The sequence below is a fragment of the Lissotriton vulgaris genome, chromosome 6 (genome assembly GCF_964263255.1).
Source record: "Lissotriton vulgaris chromosome 6, aLisVul1.2, whole genome shotgun sequence".
In the NCBI taxonomy this organism is placed as follows: Eukaryota; Metazoa; Chordata; class Amphibia; order Caudata; family Salamandridae; genus Lissotriton; species Lissotriton vulgaris.
In genome coordinates, this window is record NC_141694.1 from 1,487,627,208 (window position 1) to 1,487,649,935 (window position 22,728).

At 46.9% G+C, this 22,728-nt stretch overlaps 1 protein-coding gene across 2 annotated transcripts in view; it reads left to right on the plus strand.

Annotated features, from left to right (window-relative positions):
• The window catches only part of FAM161A (FAM161 centrosomal protein A), a 134,638-nt gene that overhangs the window by 94,983 nt on the left and 16,927 nt on the right, over positions 1-22,728 (plus strand). For both annotated transcript variants that reach the window (XM_086927641.1, XM_086927642.1), the window contains 2 exons: positions 523-622; positions 12,678-12,832. In XM_086927641.1, coding sequence (XP_086783767.1) covers positions 523-622; positions 12,678-12,832 — 255 coding nt within the window. The remainder of the gene's footprint in view (positions 1-522; positions 623-12,677; positions 12,833-22,728) is intronic.

Genomic DNA, 22,728 nt, shown 5'->3' on the forward strand with positions numbered 1-22,728 from the left:
GGAAACTTGAGAGACTCTGGACAGGCACGGGCGTAACAACTGCATTGTTTGTTTGAAAATTTGGTAAATTAAGTTGAGAAAACACATTTGAGCATGTTATGACTAGATGAGATCCTCCTGCTATCAATACAGCTCTGAGCACATATGAGATTGGTGTTTGATACCTTATCACAAAAAAGATTATGCAATGGCTAAGAAATCTGGATCCACCTTAAATGTGTGGCCTGACCACAATAATGTAGGGATATCTGTAAGCAAAAAATGATTGTGGGTATTTCTGGCTTGCTCATAAATAGTATTTTCTCTGAAACCTTCAATTTTTCAACAGAAGTCTGAAATCATAGCTTTATAACTGCAAATTCTTATAATTCTCCTTGATAGAAGTTATTCTGTGTCTTGTCTGTTCCTTTTTGATTTGACCAATTTAACTTCCACAATGAATTGACTTACATTTTATTATGCCTGCACGTACATAATTTGTCTAAATATATCTCTTTTCATCCCGATTATTATGTGCGATAGAGCTCACGAGAGACAAAGAATGAGAGAGTATTTTCAGGAGCTGGGACAGATGGAAGCGCGAATAGACCAGAGGCCGCTCCTGCTGGAAAGAGCTACACAGGTGTTTTAAAAAATTCCTTTTTGCTGTACTCCTTGAATTATTTTTTTTAAATTGAAATTCCCGGCCACAAAGCAATAGTAATTGGTGTCTAGTTAGTGTTAGTATAGTTTGGACATAGTCGAAAAGCATGTCTTGTGATACTTTCTTATGTTCCCATGACTGTAAATATTTGTCAGCTCAGACAGCAAGAAGTTTTTCAAAAAATAAATCTGTCAAGATTAGCTTTGGTCAGCACTATGTTGTAGAAAGGAGAGTATGGGAAATTAATATGCAAATTGGCCAAAACAAGGGGTGGTGCAATATGATTATGGATGCATACCTATCAATAATGGGATTGTTTTCAACAAAGGGTTGCAAGAGATGTACAACAGCAGCGAAACTTGAGTTGATGTCACTTTGTACCCCAAAGTGGAAAACTCCATGTTATTGACAGCTACCTTTCTTCAATTATGTTATATATTGCATATGGCTCCCCAGATCCTCTGTCCATCTGCTCAGGAGTAGAGGAAGTGTGGGGAAACACAGCACAACTTTTACCTCACCTCCCTTATACCCCCACCTTAAAAAAAATATATAATTGAGAAGGGCTACAAACTCCTTTTGTTTTGTGTTCTACAGCAGAGCACAGATAAAATGGCTCTACTGCAGGGCACGGAGAAATGAAGTGCAGTAGCTTATGGGCTGCATCCTAAGCCAAAGTATTGTGAAAGATATGACTTCTATCTTCTGAGCCATTGAAACATTGTGAGGTTCTCACTTTGTAGGACCAGGCGGTGAGACCAGCTGATTGAGAGAGGGGGTGCCTGGAGGGACAAAATTGAGAGCCGTGGGCCCACACTGGGAGGAATATTTCTTAGAGCAAAACCAAAATATTGATTTGCGAAACAATGTAGCACCTACGATGAGGAAGTCAACTATAGGTTAATGTTGAACATGCTTTGCATGAGGGTAACGGGGATCATGAACAGAGTTTAGGAGGCACTGAATCATGGGTGAATTCTGTGCAGATTTGAAGCAGGAACCATACTGCTTTGAAACTTTGAGGTAATCACTGAACTTTATGTGATGCAGCAGGACTTGAGAGGTTCACAAGGTGGGCGGGTAGTGAAGGAGGGCACTCTGCTTTGTCAGAAGCAGTCGTGGCACTACACACTGACAACCGTGGATGTGAATGAAGGAAGAAATCGAGCTTTCTAGAGCTGAGTGGGATTATGGATGGAGATCATACCGCACTGATGGCTCTGCAGAGAAGATTTAGCACACACTGCAGTTGTGGAAATGCAGCAGTTGATTAAAAGAAATAGTGGGCATGAAGACTGGATGCTAGGCTCCTAGGCAGGAACCGAAGGGAGGCCCTGAGATAACACAGACAACTGGTGGATGCAAATTTATTAAGAATCCCAAAGGGCACCCGATTGCTTTTATGATCCTTTAGTTGTTGGACCTTAATGATGGAACCACCACTTCACCTGCTGTGGAAGATCATCCTACCCCCCTTTCGAGCAACATATACCATAGAGTGTAAGAGATGATTATAGCTTCTGGGGTTGCCATGAATGACTTAAGACAATTAATTCTGAGTATCCCGAAGATGACCAATAGAAATATGTATGGTGAGGTATTCTTCTCCTAGGCAGCCCAAAGCACCTTTCTGTACATTAACCTGCGCTTTCAGTCCCATTCTTCCCCCTCACTAAGGCCTAGACCTTTAGCTTACTAAATATTTTTAGGTCCACCCCTGTTCCAACCCTTCTGCGTTAACTCCCCTTTAAAACAGAGAGAGAAAGAGAGAGAGAGAAAAGCAAGAAACACTCCTTAACAGCAGTAAAGTCTGAAAAGAATGCTTCACTACTCCAGTGTCACATTTTTTGAGGTTCCTTGAACTTCCTCCGGTAATAAATCATGGCTCTGAACTACAAGTCTATTCCTCTAACTTCCTATGTATTAAATCACGCTTAGCAGATGTTCACCAACTCCTGAACCTTCAGGTTGATTCGAGTGGAGGCCAGGGGGTTGGTTCCCTACAGATTGCAAAGAAGTGTGTTTCTCAAGCAACCAAAGTATGTTTTTAGCTGATTTACATGTTGTTGCTTATATGAGAATTCCTGACCAGTAAAAACAGCAGTATGTTTCATCCATTGGAGAGGGTCTAGACACTTGGTTGAGCATGAAGTTCTTGAGTTCTCAGCCAACTGCCTCTTGCAAACATGTTTTCGTGCTGGAGAGACTTAGGATGAGAACTGCAGCTCCTACTGCCCTCTAAATTAAATTATATCCCAGAATGTCCGCTCCTTGTCTTGTATTAACTTAAGTGGAATCAGAAGGGGAAATATTCTAAAGAGTCTAGTTCTAGGAATGTGTTTCCACAACATAAACTGTCTAGGAGCAACCACAATGACCAGAGACATATTCTTACCATCAGTCCATTGGCAAGTGTTGGAACACTGGAAGCATCAAAATCAGGTCCCTTAACCCCTCCAGTGCCACAGCAAGAAACCTATGCAAGAATCCATACCACCAAATATGGTTGGTGGATTATTATGAAATGACTCCTCAGAAGTATACACGCATCCCATATTGATCTACTTCTACAACACTGAGAGACAGGGGTATCACTGATAAACATACATAATATAGGCAGACCTCAGTCTAGCAGCCTATGGATCTATAAACATACCTATATTTTCTTTTCGAAAGCAGGTTGGCTAAGCTCCCATTCTTTTGGGAACACAGACAGAGCCTGGGTGTATCTTGCAAGCCTAGAAACGTAGTGATTTTATGGTTCCTGTTGTTTTCTTCTATTTAGTGGAACACGATCTTAGCCATTATGGCATGTGTTATTGGATTAGACCATGCCCACACGTTGTCTTGGCAGATTTCATGAGCTGTCTCCCCTCCATATCTATTGACAAGTTATTTGCCGCCAAGACCTTGATACCCCTACAGTTGTTGGTCTTGGCCTTCTTGTACTCTTCTTTCTACCCAAGGCTAACACTTCCCTCTTGCAGATGGGTGGTTTGATGTTCCCACAATATAGGCTTACCCTGGCAGTCATCTGTGGCCACTGGTTTAATGGTTCATTGAACACCTTCATTCATACATAAGTGATGTTTTGGAACCAGAAGACCTAAGAGGGCCAGAGTTGGACCTCACTTGTGGGTGTGTGTTGAACGATGTCGGTCAAAGACTCACATAAAGTCAGGGGTCAGAGGCCTGACATTTAGATCCTCATTATAAGCGGAGGAGCTGACGATGCTTTGCTTAATTTAAAGCACTAATGTGGTTGACTGTTTCTGGGGGAAAACTCACCCTCACTCTGACAGTGAGTTAAGCTACCAGAATATCATGGCCTAAATATTGTCTAACTAAAATAGTGTCCTAAATATCATTTACAAAAATGTTTGTTTATTATGTTTGTTGAGTGTGAACATTCACCCACACTGGGGTTATCTTGGTGCTAAACGTCGTAGACAGAAACCTACAGTCCTTTGCATTGAAGAACCACCACTGAGTTAATAATAAAAAATCCAAACTCAACGGAGCAAAAGTTTTGCAAACACTTGTAAGTCTTTGATATTTTTTTCAGATATTTCCATTATTGATATGCTGACAACCAAGCGACAAGAAAGCGTAGGACACATTGTAAGGAGAATTACCAGTAATTAGGTTGTCCTCTCCTTCTTTTTGACTTATTAGGTCTGGCGTTAGCCAAGACCTTTTGACTTTACTAAAATTATATGTGCAATATACTTACAAGAGCTGTCTGCCAACCCTCTTCATCCATTGGTCTGTTATTGTGTTATTCAATCGCTAGTGCTCACTACGCCATACAGCATGGGGCAGTGAGTTGGCACACTTTAACCGCTAGGTAAGTTACAAGAAAGTTACAAGATTCTGATCTTTCACAAGCAGCACAGCCACAAAGTAGTTCCCTTCTGCAACGTGACTATTATGGCTATGTGTACATTTTGAGATCCCTCAAAATTGTTTTGCTTTTAGGAACTGTTTGGTTATGTATTTTAGATTGATGGGGGCCTGGCAGCTTCCCCAACAATAATTTTACAAAAAACAGGGAAATAAATACTGAGAAAGTCAAAAGGTAGGCAACCAGACTTATTGGCTTTGCCAATGCGGGTCTTCTTTACAGTGAGGACTGAAGACTTCAAGCACTCCCTCACAAAAGCGATGAAGAAAGCAAACCACTAGATCCAGTTTTCTTTGGCCTCGTTATTGAGGCACACACACAACACACACAATTCATTGTCAAGTTGTGCCAAATTGGTTCAGTGTTTGTTTTTTGTGACTGAGGAGTGCTCAACCCCTGAGAAGGTACAGCCACCCACTGCAAGCAAGGGTCATGCAACAGAACTCATTGTACCAAGTTACATCGAACAATCCACCGAGGCCTGGACCTGTGCGCTTACAAGTGAAGATGTGTAACAGTTGCCAACTTAAGTTGCACTGCTGCGTTTCCCGCGTCCAACCCTTACAACAGCCATCTTGTGGTGTTAGTCTAGTGTAAACTACATGAGCCGACCACAGAAACCAGAGGAAAGGAAAATCAGTCTAGTGACACATGTGAGTCATATGAGCACTTGGACATTGAAGTTGTTCAGATACCTACTAATGTAGAACACCTTCGTAAGGTCCCATGAACCCAGGAACGGGGTTTATTCTTGTCATCGCATTTAGGCAAGGACTGGACCCAAGCTGCATACACTCCCCTGGGTGAGAGGTCTCTCTTTTTTGCAAGCCTGCGATTCTTCATATTGCTTTTGTAATTCAATCGATTTAAACAGGTGGCCGAGGCTAACAAGCTAACGTGTGAGCTTGTTAGCCTAAGCCACCTGTTGTTTTCAACAGATGTGGCAAATATATTGAAGTACAGACTGGTGAATTGAGATCGACAACAGCCCTTAATTGGGAGACAGTTGCTAAGCAACTGCGCTCATCTGTAAATCCAATAAAATACTTCTAGACCTAGTTTATATGTAAAAACAATAAAATAGGATTTGAAAACATAAATAATGAGCGAGGAAGTAATATAAAAGGTAATGTAAAAAATGTGTCTTCTGGTGAGTTGAGTTTGGATGCTGAAACAAGTTTGCTTGACCATTATTATTGCGCACGGGGTATTTTACTTCCTGCTGCCTTTACTGACTCTGGTCAATAAGGACAAGTCCATGGGATTCATCCTCTGTACAAGCTCCACCTGGACGAACACATTAAACATTGTCAAAGGTGTCCAACTTCACCTGTAGAGAATAGGAAAATGAAAAACATGATCTAAAACAAGGTTTAAAAAGCCCTGGTTCTTAAGAATATTAACTATATTCCCTCCTGGTCGACCTTTATAAATCCTGGCTTGCATCCCAAAAGCGCAGGAATACATGCAGCTGCATGCCTGGTGACCGGCTCTAGCCACAAGCACCACGTCTTCCCAGTAATCCGTGATGTCCTCTAGCTCCTGTTCGAAGCAAGATCCTGCTAGAAACTAATGTACATGACATTCACGACAATCCACCATAACACACTAAAATATCTGTTCCAAAAACTCAAGGTATCTGAAGGTATAGCTAAAATGGTTTCCAATTAAAGTTCCTAAAAGTCTGAAACACAAGACCTAAAACAGGCCTTCTCTGGGGTTGCCAAATTTAACACTGTCCCTCACAAAATCTGTTGTCAACATGTTCAAACACAAGCGCAAATATTTTCTGTCAAAGAGGTAGATTGAAGAAGTTCAGATCGGCCCTGCCAAGAACAAACCACCTCTTGTTTGTAAGCAATACCCCAGTTGAAGTGTTGATTGTTGCTTTAGTCAGGGTCTCTTACTGCGGCGCATTTGTAGTGTTTGTGGATTTATAATATATTTAGACCTGCTTATGACCAACCTATACTGCTGGCCCCGTCTAATGTATTTAATGCCTCACTGTGAATTTCCATTGCATGATTTTGCATCTTTCTGCTTTTCCTCCTATATTTATGTAGAAAGGTCGTGTTATTTGTTTTCTGCATTTTTAATATCTTTCAGTATCCTTGATCTCTTTTCCCTTAAGGGCCACTACTGCTTGACACGCTTTACTTCAGGGAGTGGTGTAGGGATAGACTCAGTCAGTGAGGCAGGAGTCCAGTGGGGGTACTATAGATGTCACTGTATTCTGTTCCATAATGCCTGGATCACAATAATCACAGACCGGGCAAAGGCTACGAAGCACATCGTAACAGTGCCTTGCTCACTCTAGCCAAATGGGAACCATGGATTACAGTCCCATTTAATTTATTACGCTTCACTTCATGCCAGGCTGTCTTGTTACAAGAAGGTCCTCTGGCAGCCGGGTTTACCTTGAGATGGCAGGAGGAGCTTGTTTGGGCAGGAAGATGCCCTCTATGCATTTGCGAGCATACATCTCGATCATGAACGACACACAAAATACGTCTCTAGAGCTTTGACCTTTTTGATCATTACTGTACACAACAATCATGTATGTACACCACTGCAGCGAAGCTTCATGGTTGTAGGAGTGCTCCAAGAGTACCCTCCATACATGGGCAAGGCTACCATCAGGATTGCTCTGGTGGCAACATTTTGATTTATAGTGGCAGGGTAGGGGTTTTCTTTTTCCTGCAGTGCGTTAATGGGCTTCTGGGTAAAGTGTCTGTTATGTTTTTTTTTTTTTATTCTTTTTATTGGAGAGATAAAAACAGAGAAAAACAATAACAGGTGGTTTACATCGCATACTGAAGGATCAATAATATACATTCAGGGGATATAGACGGAGAATCATCAGTAATGTACGATCACGAGCTACATCTGGCATGTGGCCGTGCTACAATCAGGATAGTCAAGCAGCCGCCTACCACCAACCCCACCTCCCCAGGAAAACAGGATAAACATTGAGTAACGGCCCAGAGTAGGAGGGAGGGGGAAGGGTGCAGCGACAATAAGGTTACGATGTTACATCCACATACCGAACACAGTAATAAATTACGTAGCAATCGACTGACTCACGCAAATGATATCCCCATCAGAACCCGTCTACCCCTTAATACAACTCCGCTACTCAATGAGACCACCTATATCAGGATTTTGAAGGATTTCAAACATAAAAACTACAAAAACGGACGAAACACCCCTCCCCCCACCCTGCACCCCAGCATATGGCTTGCGCCCTATCCCCAACTAGCTGTGTGCCTGTCGCCCCATCTAACTAGGTATTAAATGTAGTAAAACTTGGAGGAGGACATCTCAATACGGGCCCCCGGTCCCCCCCTCCCCCCACGCCAGAACCAAGAATCCCCATAAGAAACACACAACACCATTAAGAGGCAAAGTTCAAATTAAACAGGGGAACCGCAGCTACCACCCTACCTCCCGTAAGCACAATGGTAACGAATCCCACTTCAGAAAACCCATGGTGCCAAACCCCAACAATTAGTCTCATCCTTGACCCTTCCGATCAGGCGTACGAGCCCCCTCCAGGAAGATTTTCGCCTCCGCAGGATATTCGAAATGTGGAAACAGTTCAGTAAAGTTCCGTACGAGGCAAGGCAGAGTTACAAAGACTCTGGGGACCCTGTCGGCATCAATGATGACCCTCGTCGCCATAAGCTCCCAATATCGTTGTCTATGTAAGGATAATGAAAGCGTCTAAGAGGGAATACACACTGAATCGTTCCATAGATAGTACCCATCAAGAGTGTCCGGAAGGGGATCAACAGTTAAACCATACTTAGTAGACGATATTGGTGGGTTTGGCAGTCCGTCAAGCACGTCGAGTACACGATTGTCAGCCATCACATTGCCATGAAGCTCCGACCCCTCTCGTGGCACTGGGCCCACTGCCGTTTCAGGGACCGCCGTGGGTGGTATAAGCTGATCAGGATATTGAGACAGCGCTGGGTCCGGTCCCTCTTGTCCTAGTCCGTGTGCAGCCGCAGTAATTTTCCGGACAATGGACTCCACATGGGAGTGTGGTGCCCCAATGGTTGGCAATATAGATCGTATCGACGATTCATACTCAGTCCGTCCTGTCGAATCTTGTTCCAAGACACCCATGTTCGCGTCCCCCTGAGGCCCGGCCTACTCCGGAGGAATCGACAACTTTTGGGGCGGACTGTCGCAGAGGGAGACTGAGGACTTACCAACACCCACAGCGCACTGTGGTGCCTCGCCAACCCTCCATCGATGGTAAGCCAGAGCAGCAACCGCCGTCAAAATCGGGCTTAACATTGTTTCCACGTCCAGGGACCGGACCCTGATGTTCACCCACAGCCGATGTTGTTCAACTAGGACCCGGCTGGGCCAGTACTCGAGTCCCCGGCTCACAAGCTGGTGTAGGCCCCAAACTAAAACTCGACATAACTTCGTCCACAAAGCAGATAAAAATACCGGGATCGCACCAAAGTACAGCGTAACGGTTCACACACCCGGAGGCAGGGCGGAATTTCAGGATATGTAGCAGGATTATCCAGCGGGGGGCGGAGGTCGGCGGAGCCGGTAGCCTAAGCGGCCATCTTGGTTGCGAGCGTAGCTCCTCCCACCAAGTGTCTGTTATGTTAACTAGGTATTTATAAAGCGCACAGCTACTCAATAGAGTGTCCCGTACCTAAAAACCTTGTGATTTTCTTAAAGTGAGGTCTGTAAAGCTCTCTGCCACCAGGTTCTTTGCTGTATCCAGTGCTTATGGTTACTGCTTTTGTATTGCACTGCGTGTGCTTAGCAGGATGAAATAGAAGCGTGTATCATGGATCACTCTGGGCACGGTGCAATCCATCTTGGATTTCTACTGGGAACAGATGGCGGCGTACACAAAAAAAGAAGGAGCACTAGGGCTCACCACTGTCTTACACAGCATCCATAGATGTCGCCCGGGATTTCTTGGTCATTCTTTCCTTGGGCAGCACCTCCGCCAAGAAACTACTACTTGAGTCTCTTCTGGGTGGTCGGTCTCTGCAGGGGCATCTCCAGCACCTCTCTCGTAGCAACAATGCAGGCTCAACATCCAAGGAAGATCTTCAGCTCCTTCAGCAGAAAGCTTCAGTCTTCTCTGGTGATGCTCCTTCACCTGCCTTGGTAGCTGGTTGTAAATGACCTATCTTTGTATCAGCCAGTGAGAAGTCAAGGAGCACTGCCTTGAGGGTTTAGTCCCCTTTTTTCAATGTTCATAGATAGAGTTTGCGTGTTCTCTGGCAATGTTTTGCGGCTGGTTCAAGGTGGCTTGCGTATCCTGTTCCATGCAATCAAGCTACAGACTTTGACTTCAAAAGTCAGGAGGATGGAGTAGTGGACCTGGGGTTCTTACCCAAAGAAAAAGAAAGCACATGCACAAAGGGGAGAGAAACCTTCACACTCTACACTTGTTAGTCTTCTCGGAGTAGCATCTCGAGGGAAACAAAAAGCCAGTTGATGGTCAAAGACAAACTGCACTTCTGAAGACACTCATTTCGCCTTTACTCACACACTGCCTATCAACCTGATGTGGCTGACAAATGAAAGGAGCAGGACATGGCAAAAGGCAAACCCTGCAGTTGAAAGCTTAAAAGTAGATTACTGTCCTCAGTCATCGCACATCTAATAGTCACAGTCACAAGCTACAGAATTGTGAGCAATAAACATCGCTCTTCTGGTGGCTATCTCTAACCTCCGGTTTGTGCACCATACTTACAGTAGAAATCCAAGATGGATCCCACCGTGCCCAGAGGGATCCATGATACACGCTTCTGTTTCATCCTGCTAAGTATCAGTATCCAAAGTCTTTATTTCGATTGAATTTTTTTACAATCCTAAAAAGTGCAAGGTAAAAAAGAAAAATTACATCAAAACTTCTAAAAACAGATCAACACATACACGTTTCTGACAAATGCGTTAAAAGCGTTTCGATTTAAGAAAAGACAATTGATATCTATTAGATGAAAATTACAAAATTAACTCAGGTGATTGTAAGCGGATTTTCAAGCATGCTTTTAAAAAACAGGCTATAGATTTAGCAGCAAATTGAGTTTCTAAAAACGGTAAGGCCAGGAGCGCAGGCCTACATCTTCTCAGGCCCATTTGCCGGAGGAGAGGAATGATCCAGCGTTTACGTGGGGTCTCATAGTGGCTACAAAACAGTGTTACATGTAGGGTTGACTGATGTGCAATTCCATCACAGGAACATCCTGCTAAGCACACGCAGTGCAATACAAAAGCAGTAACCATAAGCACTGGATACAGCAAAGAACCTGGTGGCAGAGAACTTTACAGACCTCACTTTAAGAAAATCACAAGGTTTTTAGCGACGGGACACTCTATTGAGTAGCTGTGCGCTTTATAAATACCTAGTTAACATAACAGACACTTTACCCAGAAGCCCATTTACGCACTGCAGGAAAAAGGGAAAAACCCTACCCTGCCAGTATAAATCAAAATGTTGCCACCAGAGCAATCCTGATGGTAGCCTTGCCCATGTATGGAGGGTACTCTTGGAGCACTCCTACAACCACGGAGCTTCGCTGCAGTGGTGTACATACATGATTGTTGTGTACAGTAATGATCAAAAAGGTCAAAGCTCTAGAGACATATTTTGTGTGTCGTTCATGATCGAGATGTATGCTCGCAAATACATAGAGGGCATCTTCCTGCCCAAACAAGCTCCTCCTGCCATGTTTCAGATGTATGATCCTAGTGTGCACCAGGCGTTATCTTTCCTCTCTTGCTATTAGTACCACCTCGTCATCTGCTGCGGTCACTTTGGTCCTGGACACCTTCTCCCGCTGCCTTTCTGCATATTTCAGCTTAATCTATTCCTGCACTCACCTCCTCTCTACCCTCCCTCATCCATGGGCATGCAACTGCCCCTTCCAACTAATGTTGTGCAGAATGTGTGCTATATTTTCTCCTCTAAAAGCTGATTTAGTAAGATAACTCCAGCCAATGCTTTAGCTGCGAGTGTTTCTGCTACTTCATTTGTAGTTTGTTGTCATTATTTTAAAAAATATTACAGATATAAGGAGTCACTCAATTTTTTTTAAATTTACTCACCTGACCACTTTTTTGGGAACTCATTCAAGTTTAATGAACTCTAGTTTTTGAAGTTTAGGTAAAACAACGTTAAACAAGTATATTGGCTAGTTGTGACTCCGAGCTCCATTTTAATGCCTAGTCATTAAATTGCGAATCTGACTTTAAATCCAAGCCTGAGATTAAAAATGTTAAAATTCATGCATCGGAAAGCACGTAAAGATGCATCACATTTTTAAACCAATAGAAATTAGATAATTCAGTTCTGTGGACTGTCTAACATTAAGAATTGAAATTCCGGTAAAATCCATGTTTCATAAATGTCAGTGTTTCTGCCTGAAAAACAATCGTCTGTTATGAAGCAGCTTCCATCATCTGATGCCAGATCGAGGAGGTAACTGTTGTATCTTATGCATCTCCCCAGTGTTCCAGGTCCCTGCTGCTCGGCCAGTGTGCGAGGTCATCTAGACTGTAGAGAGTGTGTGTGGGTTGTAGTGTCAGTAGTATATATGGCTTAGCAGCAGGATGCTGTTCCTGTTGGAGCTTAGCTATCTACTAGAAACTAAGATCTAACAAACCTTCTCATAATCAACACTACAGCCTCTGAACATTGATTACAACAGTAACGCTTGGCTTTATGAGTAGCAAGTGAACTGGCGGACTCTTCAGAAAAGTGGATAGCATTATTACCACACCTCTAGAGATCACATCATCAAAACGCAATTAACAGCCCACTTCCGCTCTCAGAACCCAGCTACTCCTCCAATCACACTTGACTGTGCCTTTACCTTTGACCCATTACGGTTTGCGCTATACAAATACCATGTACATGCATTGGCGTTTTACTGAATTGCAAAAGAAACACTGACGCTTAATGACAAATTATTTCTTCTGTGCCATTTTACATTCATGTTTGTTTCTTGTCTTTGAACCTGACAGTTATCAGAAATGTACAGAAATGCAAAATGTTCGATACTCCGCTTGGTTTCACATTTGCACTGAATGTTTACAATGGCTAAAGATGAACATAGTTCTAATTGTTCTCGTTGTCACCAGAGCAATGCCCGGCTGTCTGCAGAAAAGCATTTTTCTGATGTTCTGAAGGAGGCAGGCTTGAAAGAAGACCTATTTTTAAAGAAAGGACAACCCTCTCCCTCTCACGTGCATTTCAGTGACGAGGAACCTGAAAACACCACTGGAGGCTTGAAAGAGTAAGGTCTACTTTAGCTTTTATTTCTATTCTTATTCACAAAAGTGCAGTACTCATTTTTAGGTCTGGCCTTTGAGACAACTTTAGCTGTCTCTGAGACTTGTTTTTCTAAAATATATCATACATACATAGAACGTTTTTCGGTCAACGGGCTTCTTCTACTGGCCTGTTAAATCGTCATTAACTGCTGTAATACTGCTTTATTATAGTCGTATGCTCCCTGTCCCCCCTTTTCCCTTTAGAACATTCCGACAGTTGCCTGTGAGCTTGCCTTGGAATGTTGGTGATGCTCAGCTGAGTAGAGACTGCTGTTGTGGAGAAGTGGAGACGTTCAATAAAGACTTCTATTCAGGAACCTGAATCTTCTCTACTTTCAACAACTTTAGCTGTCTCTGAGACTGTTGTTTTTCTAAAATAAATCATTCATACATGGAAGGGTTTTTGGTCAGCGGGCTTCATCCACTGGTCTGTTAAATTGTCATTAACATTTTGCTTCTGCCCACCACAGCTTACAGCATGCGGCATTGGGTCAGCCCACTTTAGCCATTGACCCCTTTCACTGTTAGTGACTGGAAAAAGCCTGTGCACTATGTTCACATCCGCCTAAAAATAGTTCCTTTCTCTTCTGTGACAAAGCTGGATCGCAGTGTTTTTTTTTTTACATGATTTATATTTTCATACTATCTTTTAAATAATGGTTATTTATTTTGCCTGCACTTCAGATGCACAGTTAGATAGTGATTTCTTTTCCCATTTACTTTTTAGGTCGAACCTACCAGACAGCGCAAGCTGCCTGTTTGCGAAACTCATATTGTGGACTTACCAAGAACATATACGGGCTTGCAGTCCACCCATAGCTTACCATTGGTTGGCTTTTCTGTCACTCTTATTTACTTTCTCTGTGTTGGATGGCTTTTCTTGTTTTAAGTTGTCCATCTTGTGTTAGTCTCTCCCATGGACAATAGCCTATTTACCATGTCTTTGATTGGCTGCCTTCTACGCTTCCTCTGTTTCCTTTTAGGGAACTATTTTTGTCATTTTGTTCAAGCATTCTATAAGAGTACATGTGTTTTCTAGCTGCCTCCCTTCACGTGTTCTCTTCCTCATTTTGCTTCTACCCCACTTTCCCTGTTGCTTCCCCCTTCACCCTAGCTCATCCATTTAAATTTTGTTAAAAAAAAACGCTTTACTGTGTTTTAAGAGCCGTTTTGCATAATTTTTAAACAATTACCGATCCATATCGGATCGATGAATTTAAAAAAAAACGGTGTCCTTTTGTAGGCACACGCATGTATGTTGAACGCATGCCTTTGCCTTCAAAATGATGCATTGGCCATTTCATTGGCTTTTTTTAGGTTTAAAGCATTTTATTAAGGCAAAAAAAAAAAACCATAGGAGGTAGGGGAACATGAGGGGTAGGGTTACATATATTCAGGTGAGAAAAAAAGCTGTGCATAAATCTAGGAGTGCGATGGTGGACAAGGCTACTGCCAAAGAAAATCAAATGGTAAAATGATAAGGGCTGCATACAGTCGACGCCATCAAGCAGATCAGAAAATGAAAGGCAAGAATGCAAGAAACCAACCCCACCAACCCCCAGAGCCCCTCCCTCCAAACTCCCCAACTCACCCCAACACCCTCCCGCCTCCCCCCCGTCCAATACTCGGCCATAACGCATCCTGCCCTCCCGCCACGCCCCCCACCCCGTGAGCCCAGATCTTGTGTCCCCTTAGTCAGTTGAAATCACCGGTGGCGTTAGTCTCAGAAGTCTGAGGTACCTCGGACAGGTGAGTTCCCTAAATTCTGTAGTTAAAAGCGCATGAAAGGGTTGCCATAGCTCATCAAATTGGTCCACGTCTCCCGCCCCCATAAGCGATAGTTTCTCCATACCCAGCACATGCCATAGCCTGTGCAGCCAGCCTGTGATGGAGGGGACCGTGGTGGTACGCCAGTGAATCAAGATGTTCTGAATCGCTGAACCCAGCGCTATCGCAATTTGACTACCCCTGCGGGACTTCAGCGGGTACATCAGGCCATTAGGGAGGCCCAGCAATACATACGCCGGGAAGCGTGGCAATTCAGTTTCAAAATGAACATCAATCTCGTCGAGAACCTCCTTCCAGTAAGCCTCCAACAAGGGACAGTCCCAAAGTATATGCATAAGGGTCCCCACCCGACCACAACCCCTCCAGCACTCCTTCTCAATATGCCTATTCATTTCGTGTAGCCTCTCCGGGGTATAGTACCAATACGTGGACACCTTGGTGAGCGTTTCCTTAAGACCTGTATGATATGCAGAGTGTCTCGCCCGGTGCGCAATTTGATCCCATTCTTTATGACTAAGCGTCCTTCCCAATTCCCTATTCCAGCGCTCCCTACCCGGGTTGTAGAAATGAAACGGAGGGGGCTGCAGGAATTTGTAGAGGTCGGTAATTAGCTTAGCATCAGAGGCGCGGGTCACTAACCACCGCTCGAATTTTGTTATCTGGCGATCAGCAGTGCCCCGCACCTGAGATTGAAGCGCTCAGTGCCTAACCTGCATATATCGTAATCTATCCGACTCAGGCAGTTGGAACTCCTGTTGCAATTGCTGAAAAGGGACCACTCCCTCCGGTCCATAGATCTGGAAGAGCGCTCGACAGCCCGCTGCCCTCCAGTGGGAGAAAGTGCCTGGTTCCATCCCGGGGGAGAAATCAGGGTTATCGGCAATCGGCGTGAAGGGCGAAGGGAACGTGGTGAGTTCACGAACTTCATTGACTGTGTCCCACACCCTCAAGGGGACTCGCGTGACGAAGGAAGCATAGAGGTTGGGGGGGCGATGAATCCGACGCAAGAACGGAACCTCCTGGAGGGTGCGCCCCGCTACCGCCTGGTCTTGAAAGAGCCAGTGCTTGTCGGATTCCCACCTGCTCCACTCCACTAGGTAGCGCAGCTGTGCCGCCTGGAAGTATTTCCGGAGGTCCGGGATACCAAGGCCCCCCGCCTCCGGGGCCAGCGTGGAAAGAACCCTCTTCATCCTCGGCTTGCGGCCTTGCCAGACGAAGCGTGCAATGTCGGCTTGTGTCTGTCTAATTCAGCCCACAGGAGGCTGAAGCGGCAAGGCTCAAAAGAGGTACAGGATCTGGGGCAGGACCGTCATCTTAATCGCTGCAATCCTGCCGAGCCAGGACAGCAAGCTTTTACCCCAGCGACCCAGCTCTTCCTTGATTTTCCTGCTAAGAGAGGCATAGTTGGCCGTCACCATCGCAGGCAACGTTGGTGCTAGCAGAATCCCCAGATACGGCACCAGGGATGATGACCACTGCATGGGGAAAAGCCGCTGCAGATCTCGTCTGGTATCCGCGGCCAGGGACACATCCAGAGCCACCGACTTGCCCATGTTCATTTTAAAACCAGCCACTTTCGAAAAAGCGTCTAGTTCCTGGATACAAGCGGGGAGGGCCCGTCTAGGGTCGTCCAAGGTCAACAGGACGTCGTCCGCATAAAGACTGATCGTGTGGACATACTGCCCCATCTTGATCCCAATCGCGTCTGGGTTTTGGCGAATTCTCTGGGCAAACGGCTCCATATAGAGAGCAAAGAGGAGTGGGGAAAGCGGTCATCCTTGCCTAGTACCCCTTTCGATCGCAAAGCTACGGGAGCTGCACCCATTAACTCTCACTGTCGCCGAAGGGGATTTGTAGCAATTGAAGACCATCGAACAGAATTTGTCCCCAATACCCAGTTTCCGGAGCACCTGCTCGAGATAAGGCCAGTGAACGCGATCGAATGCCTTCTCGGCATCCACCGCCAGCAGCATCCTTTCACCCGGGATCCGCGAGGCTTTCTCCAAAATGTGTGCTACTCTCTTAGTGTTATCGACGGTTTGTCTGCCTGGGACAAAGCCAGCTTGATCCGCCTCAACCAGGCCCGGCAGATGCAGGGCCAATCTGGATGCTAGAATCCCTGTGTATAATTTAAGGTCGACATTCAGGAGCGAGATAGGCCTGTATGAGCCGCAGAGGGCCCGGTCTTTCCCGAATTCGGGATCACTGAGACCGTTGCCCCTAACAGATCTGGTGGAATGGCTCCCAGCTCGGAAAAGGAGTTAAACAGGCGGGTGAGAATAGGGGCTACGACCGGGCAAAAGGTCTTATAAAACAAGGACGTGTAACCGTCCGGGCCCGGAGCTTTCCCGTGTTTGAGCCTGGCTATCGCGGATATCACCTCCCCCACATGAATGCTGTGCTCGAAGTGTTCCGCCTGCGCTGAGTCCAGCGCCGGAAGGGCAACAGACTCCAAATAATCCGCCGCATCCTGCGACGAGGGGGGTTCCCCCGTGTAAAGCGCCTCATAGAAGCTACAGAACGTTTCTGCCACCGCGGCGTCATCAGAGACCGCCACCCCATCAGCGCCGAGCAATTCCTTCACCACGTTACGCTGGTGCGCGATTCGGAGCCTATTTGCCAAAAGTTTGCCACACCTATCCCCACCCGTGTAAAACGCATGTTTTAGACGCAGCGCCGCGTATTCCGCCCTATCCATGTCCAACGCCGACAGGAGCTTCCTGGCAGCCTTCAACTGCCTCCACACCCTAGGAGCTCCAGTACGGCGATGGACCTGTTCCAATTCCCGGACCTGGGAAGTCAGCTCCTCCCTCTTGCGCTGTCTCTCCCTGTTTTCTGCTGAGGAGCTGGAAATGAACTCCCCCCTAAGAACCGCCTTCAACGCCGCCCACTGTGTCGCTGGCGAGGTGTCCGAGTTATCATTGTGTGCCTGGTATTCCCGGATCGCCCCCTCAATGTGCTTCACAACCGTTTTTTTATGCAGGAGGGTGTCCCTAAGACGCCACACCCCCCCGGTAGGGGGAGGCCGTCGAAAGCGCAAACGTGCCCACGACTGGCGCATGATCAGACAACGACAGGACCCCAATGTCTGCCGCCAAAGCAGCGGCACACATCGGTCCGCTAACCAATAAGTAGTCTAGCAGTGCGTAGGTCCGGTGCGCATGTGAATATTAAGAATAGTCCCTATCCGTGGGGTGGAGGGTACGCCAAAGGTTATGCAGATCCATTTCAGTGATTCGAGCCTTCCCAGCCTGTGAAAGTTCCCCAGTCTGCGGGTACCGCTGCGCCGATCTATCGAGTGTAGAGTCAAAGACTATGTTCAAATCACCCCCTAGAATGATATGTCGATCAGGGGAGGCAGTCACGTCTACCAGCACCGAGTCTAGAAAGCGCTCTTGGTGGTCATTTGGGCTATATAAGGAACCAATAGTGAACGTTGTGTCCCCCAGCCGGAGGCGGTAGGCCAAGAGCCTCCCCTTCTGTTCTGCATATTTGTACAACACCTCCCCCCTGAAGGAACTCGCTAGCAAAATGGCCACCCCTGCGGTCTTAGATGCAGCAGAGGAGAAAAACTGAGTCGGGAACTTATTAGAGCGCAGCCTATGACAATCCCTTGGCAGTAAATGGGTCTCCTGCAGGAGGCATATATCTGCCTGTGTCCCCTCCAGCAGAGATAAGATCGCCCTACGCTTCACCGGGTTGTTCAGACCCTTAACATTAAGGGTCACTACCTTCAGTGTCGACATATCCCCGGGGGAACATAAGTGCCAAGCCGCGGGCAGTCAATGAGCGGGGGGGGGGGGGGGAGCTCGGGACAGCAGTGCAGGACAAGCAAAGTAAAACCAAGCAATAACATTTGAGATATTGGACGGTACCCCTTTTACCCCTAAACAACTCCCAACCCCCTCCAAAACAGACCCATGGCAACTTGCCAACTCCCCACCCACGCTCAAACAACCCATTGTCCCAGTCATGTCCCAAAACGGACAAGTCTGTGGAAAGTACAAAAAGTGGACGTCCGGCCACTCGTTTTTCCCGCCTCTCCCCCGACCCACCCTCCAACCCCCAAACCTGGCATTGCAGAAGCTATGTCCATCTCCCCCCGGAGTGAATCTACGCCGTCATGGCGACTCCGTTCGTGGCGGCCGAGTCCCTGGCTGCTTCTCTCAGGGCGTTGGCCATTTCTGCCCTGATGGTAGGTGAGTCCGGCCGTCCAGCACTCGCCGTCGATCTCCTCCTCGCCGACCGCCGTCGCCCTCTGCGATCAGAACACCTCCAGCCCGGCGTCGCCTCACCCTCTTCCGTGGCCGTGAGACCCAGGACACCGCAGACATCTTGCAAGGAGCGCAGCTGGTGCAGCACACCATTCCAGCGGAATATTAGGCGAAAGGGGTGCCCCCAAGAGTACGGCGTCTCATTCTCTCTCAGGAAATCCGTCGCGATTTTGAAGGACCTGCGCTTCTGTAGCGTGATGGCAGACAGGTCCTAAAACAACGCCACAGGCCGTTCGCGAAAGGTCAGCGGCTGTTTCTTGCGGGCCTCAGCCATTATGCGTTCCTTCACTGGGAAATCCGGGAGGTAGGCCAAAATGTCAGGTGGAGGTGCCGTCGACTGTCGCTGTCGACCGACCCTGTGGGCCCTGTCGATTCGAATCGGGAAGTCCGCGGGCTCTCCCAGAATCTCCCTGAACAAGTCCTTCAGGTAGCCCGTCAAATCTGTCCCTTCATCCGCGGACGGTACACCTCGGATTCGGATGTTGTTTCTTCTCGACCTGTTCTCCAGGTCTTCATTATGTGCCTGTAGTTCGACATGCTGCTCCCTGAGACGAAGAACGTCTTGCTGTAAATGGACAATCTCCTCGTCCCTCCGTTGAGCCGCTGCCTCCACCGTCTCCATCCGCTCACCTAGGCCTTCCACCTCCCTTCACTTCGCTGGCCACCTCCTGCTTCAGCGTCTGAAAGTCCGCCTTAATCGAATTGAACAGGTCTTCCATGAAGGACCTTGTAACGGGTGGCTCACCCCCGGCCGGGTCCGCTGCAGTTCTAGAAGAGCTCGGGGACGGTTGCGCCCTGTCTCGTTGTTGCTGGGCTCTGCTGAGCATGTCTGGCAGGGTGCAGTCCCCCTTCCTCGATCCTCGGTTCCCCGACATTCGAGTTCTGTAGACTGCCACACTCCGCTCAGTTAGATGTGCGATCTCAGGTCGGTGGCAGCAGGTATCGGTGTCGATGAGTCTCCAACGGCAGGCAGAGCGCCGCCGGGGGGAGCGCCCGTTGCAGTAGGGACGCCGCGGGTCCTGCGCCACAGAGGACAAAATGGCGGGCCAGCTCTGTCGCAGAGGCCTGCTCGCACTCCAACCAAAGTTCAGGCGTTGGCCTCTACAGGGGGGACCCAGACCATAGCATCCCCCAGGACGAGAAAGCTATGCAGGGCCAGGAGTGTAGGAACTGTCCCCGGGCGACACTGTAGGAGGGCTTAGTCACCGTCGCCGTGAAGATAAGATGGCGGCTGGGCGTAGCCGGGCAGACCCTCTGAGCCCGATGGCACCGCCAAGGCTATGCCAAGAGTCAGTGCCCCTGAATTGAGCCCCTTCCAAGATCGCCGAGCCGAAAAAGAGACAAATGACCTGGCCCCAGATCCTGAGCACTGTCCCAAACTGGCTCACACAATGTATCAAGCCACCGCTGCAGATCCAAGTGCCTCCACGATCAGACAATAGGCATCCCCCTTCTCGACATCCCGTGGCAGCTACCCATCCGGCGTACCACACCGGGCACAATCTGATGCGGGTACACAAGCGAGCTCTGTGCCAGGCCCCCAGCCACCAGCAGCAGGACCCACTCAGGCCTCCCGGCCAGCGTTCCGCTCCACTCCGCCTCCGTGGCGCTCCGCAGGTAGTTTATCGGTCTCTGAGCGTGCCTCCGCATGAGCGTTCTGGACCAAAGTTGCACCAATATGTGCCCCAGGGTCTCCGCCACCCTTCCCACGGCCGCTGAGCTTCAGCGGGGGGAGAGAAGCTGCTGAAAAAGGGTCCGGTCCTAGTCGGCCGGAGGAGCTGCGGGAAGAAGCGTCCGCTCACCCGGCCATCTTGGCCACGCCCCCCATTGGCTTTTTTTAAAGCCATGTTACACAGCAGACTCAATACAATACATCATGACAAAAAAAATATTGGCAAAGTCAATATGTCTTACTAGCATGACGTTTTGTATTTGCCACCATTTGTTTATTTATAGTTGCTGTTACAAAGTGTTTGTGACATACCTGCCTACAATATTTGTATTTGGTTAGGTCGTACATGAATCTTGCCTCATTCACAAGCTATAATAATAATACAATACAAGGCACAACAGAAAGGCTTTTGTTTTAATGGAACAACAGTATTTTATGCCAGAGGAAATCCAGGCCTACTATAATAACCGTATGATTCAATAGAGCACATTTTATAGGTGCTCATATGTGCACATACAGCTACAAATAAATGACACGTCAGTACATAAATTCAGCATCAGTTTGAGGTTGCACTTTATAAATGCAATATAACTTGAAATACATAAATATGGGTGTATGTGAGAACTACATTATATATACAAATGTGAAAACATTAGTGTACACGTTTACATAAATCCTTCTAATTTCGGACGAAAATACTTAAAAAAATATATATATTTTATTTATAATTTTCAAATAACAAGCATAATAACAAATACTTTTTTGTTAAAAAATATAATTAGCGAAATAGCCACATCAGTTAATGTTTTTTAAATTACATTTTTTTATTGCAAACATATGGCAGTGTAGGTGGTGGCGTTTTTTTCTTTACTTGTTGTGACAATTTTTTATTAAAAAAAAAACAAAATATTTGCATTTTATCATATGTCAACATTAACATCATATCATGTTCGAACCACACTTCCTCCCACTCCACCCTCCACCCCCCCAGCAGTACATCATCATGACTATCCTGATCATTTGGTCCCCCATTCCCATGTACGGCACTGTGATAGACTGGTGTGTCCCGCTCCTTACATGTCTGTTGTTTACATTCCCGTGGTCTTACCCCTCCCAACTTCATTCTACCCTGTTCACAGCCCCCGTCCAACCCATGGTATTTTCTCCATTTACCCCACACTTTACGGAACTTCCTGGGACAACCTTGCGCTTTATATGTGACCCTTTCCGCCACCATATAGAGATCTAGTCCTCTCCTCCATTCTTCCGGCTCTGGTGACTCGGCCGCTCCCCAGTACTTAGCTATATCCCTTTTTGCGGCTACTAGGGCTAGTACCAGGAAGATCAATAAAGGACGGGCCAGGTCCACGTCATTTGTCATACCTAGGAGGGGTAGCTTAGGTTCCACCTGGAGAGGAGTCTTCAAGACTTCGCCCAGCTCAGTGAACACTCCCTGCCAATAACTCTGAATTACCGGGCATAACCAGATGGTGTGATAGAAGTTCCCCACTGCGGCACGATATCTGAGGCATCTTGTGTCGTCCGACCTGCCCATCCTGTGTAGCCTCTCTCTGTCGTAGTAGGTTCGGTGGAGCACATTAAATTGGATCAATCTTAGTCTGGATTTTATGGCTACCTCCCTAGGGTGCATTAAAACCGTGTCCCAGTCTACGTCATCCATGGATCCTACGTCGCCCTCCCACTGTTCCCTAAGTTTGACCAGGCCGTCCGTCATGTTATTCAGTAGTGTTTTATATGTGAGCGATACTGCCTTTTCCTGTATCCGCTCCTGTAGCAGTCTGCCCTCCAGTGGTGCGTATTCTGGGAGTGCGTCAACGTGGATCCGCTCGGCTCTCCACGCATGCCGTAATTGCACGTATTTAAAACGCTGCGAGTGGTGCAGACCAAATTCTGCCCTTAAGGCCGAAAATGATTTCAGCTCCCCTTTTGCCATTGTTTCCTAGTGTCGATATCCCTATGTCATCCCACCTCGTTCAGGTCCGTCAGCCACGCACAATGCCAAATCGGCGTTTGACGAGTGGCTGTTTTCCCCCATCCGATACTTTTAGTTGCTTTGTCCCACAACCCTAATGTAAGTGCCGTGGCCGGGACCAGCTTCCTGTCC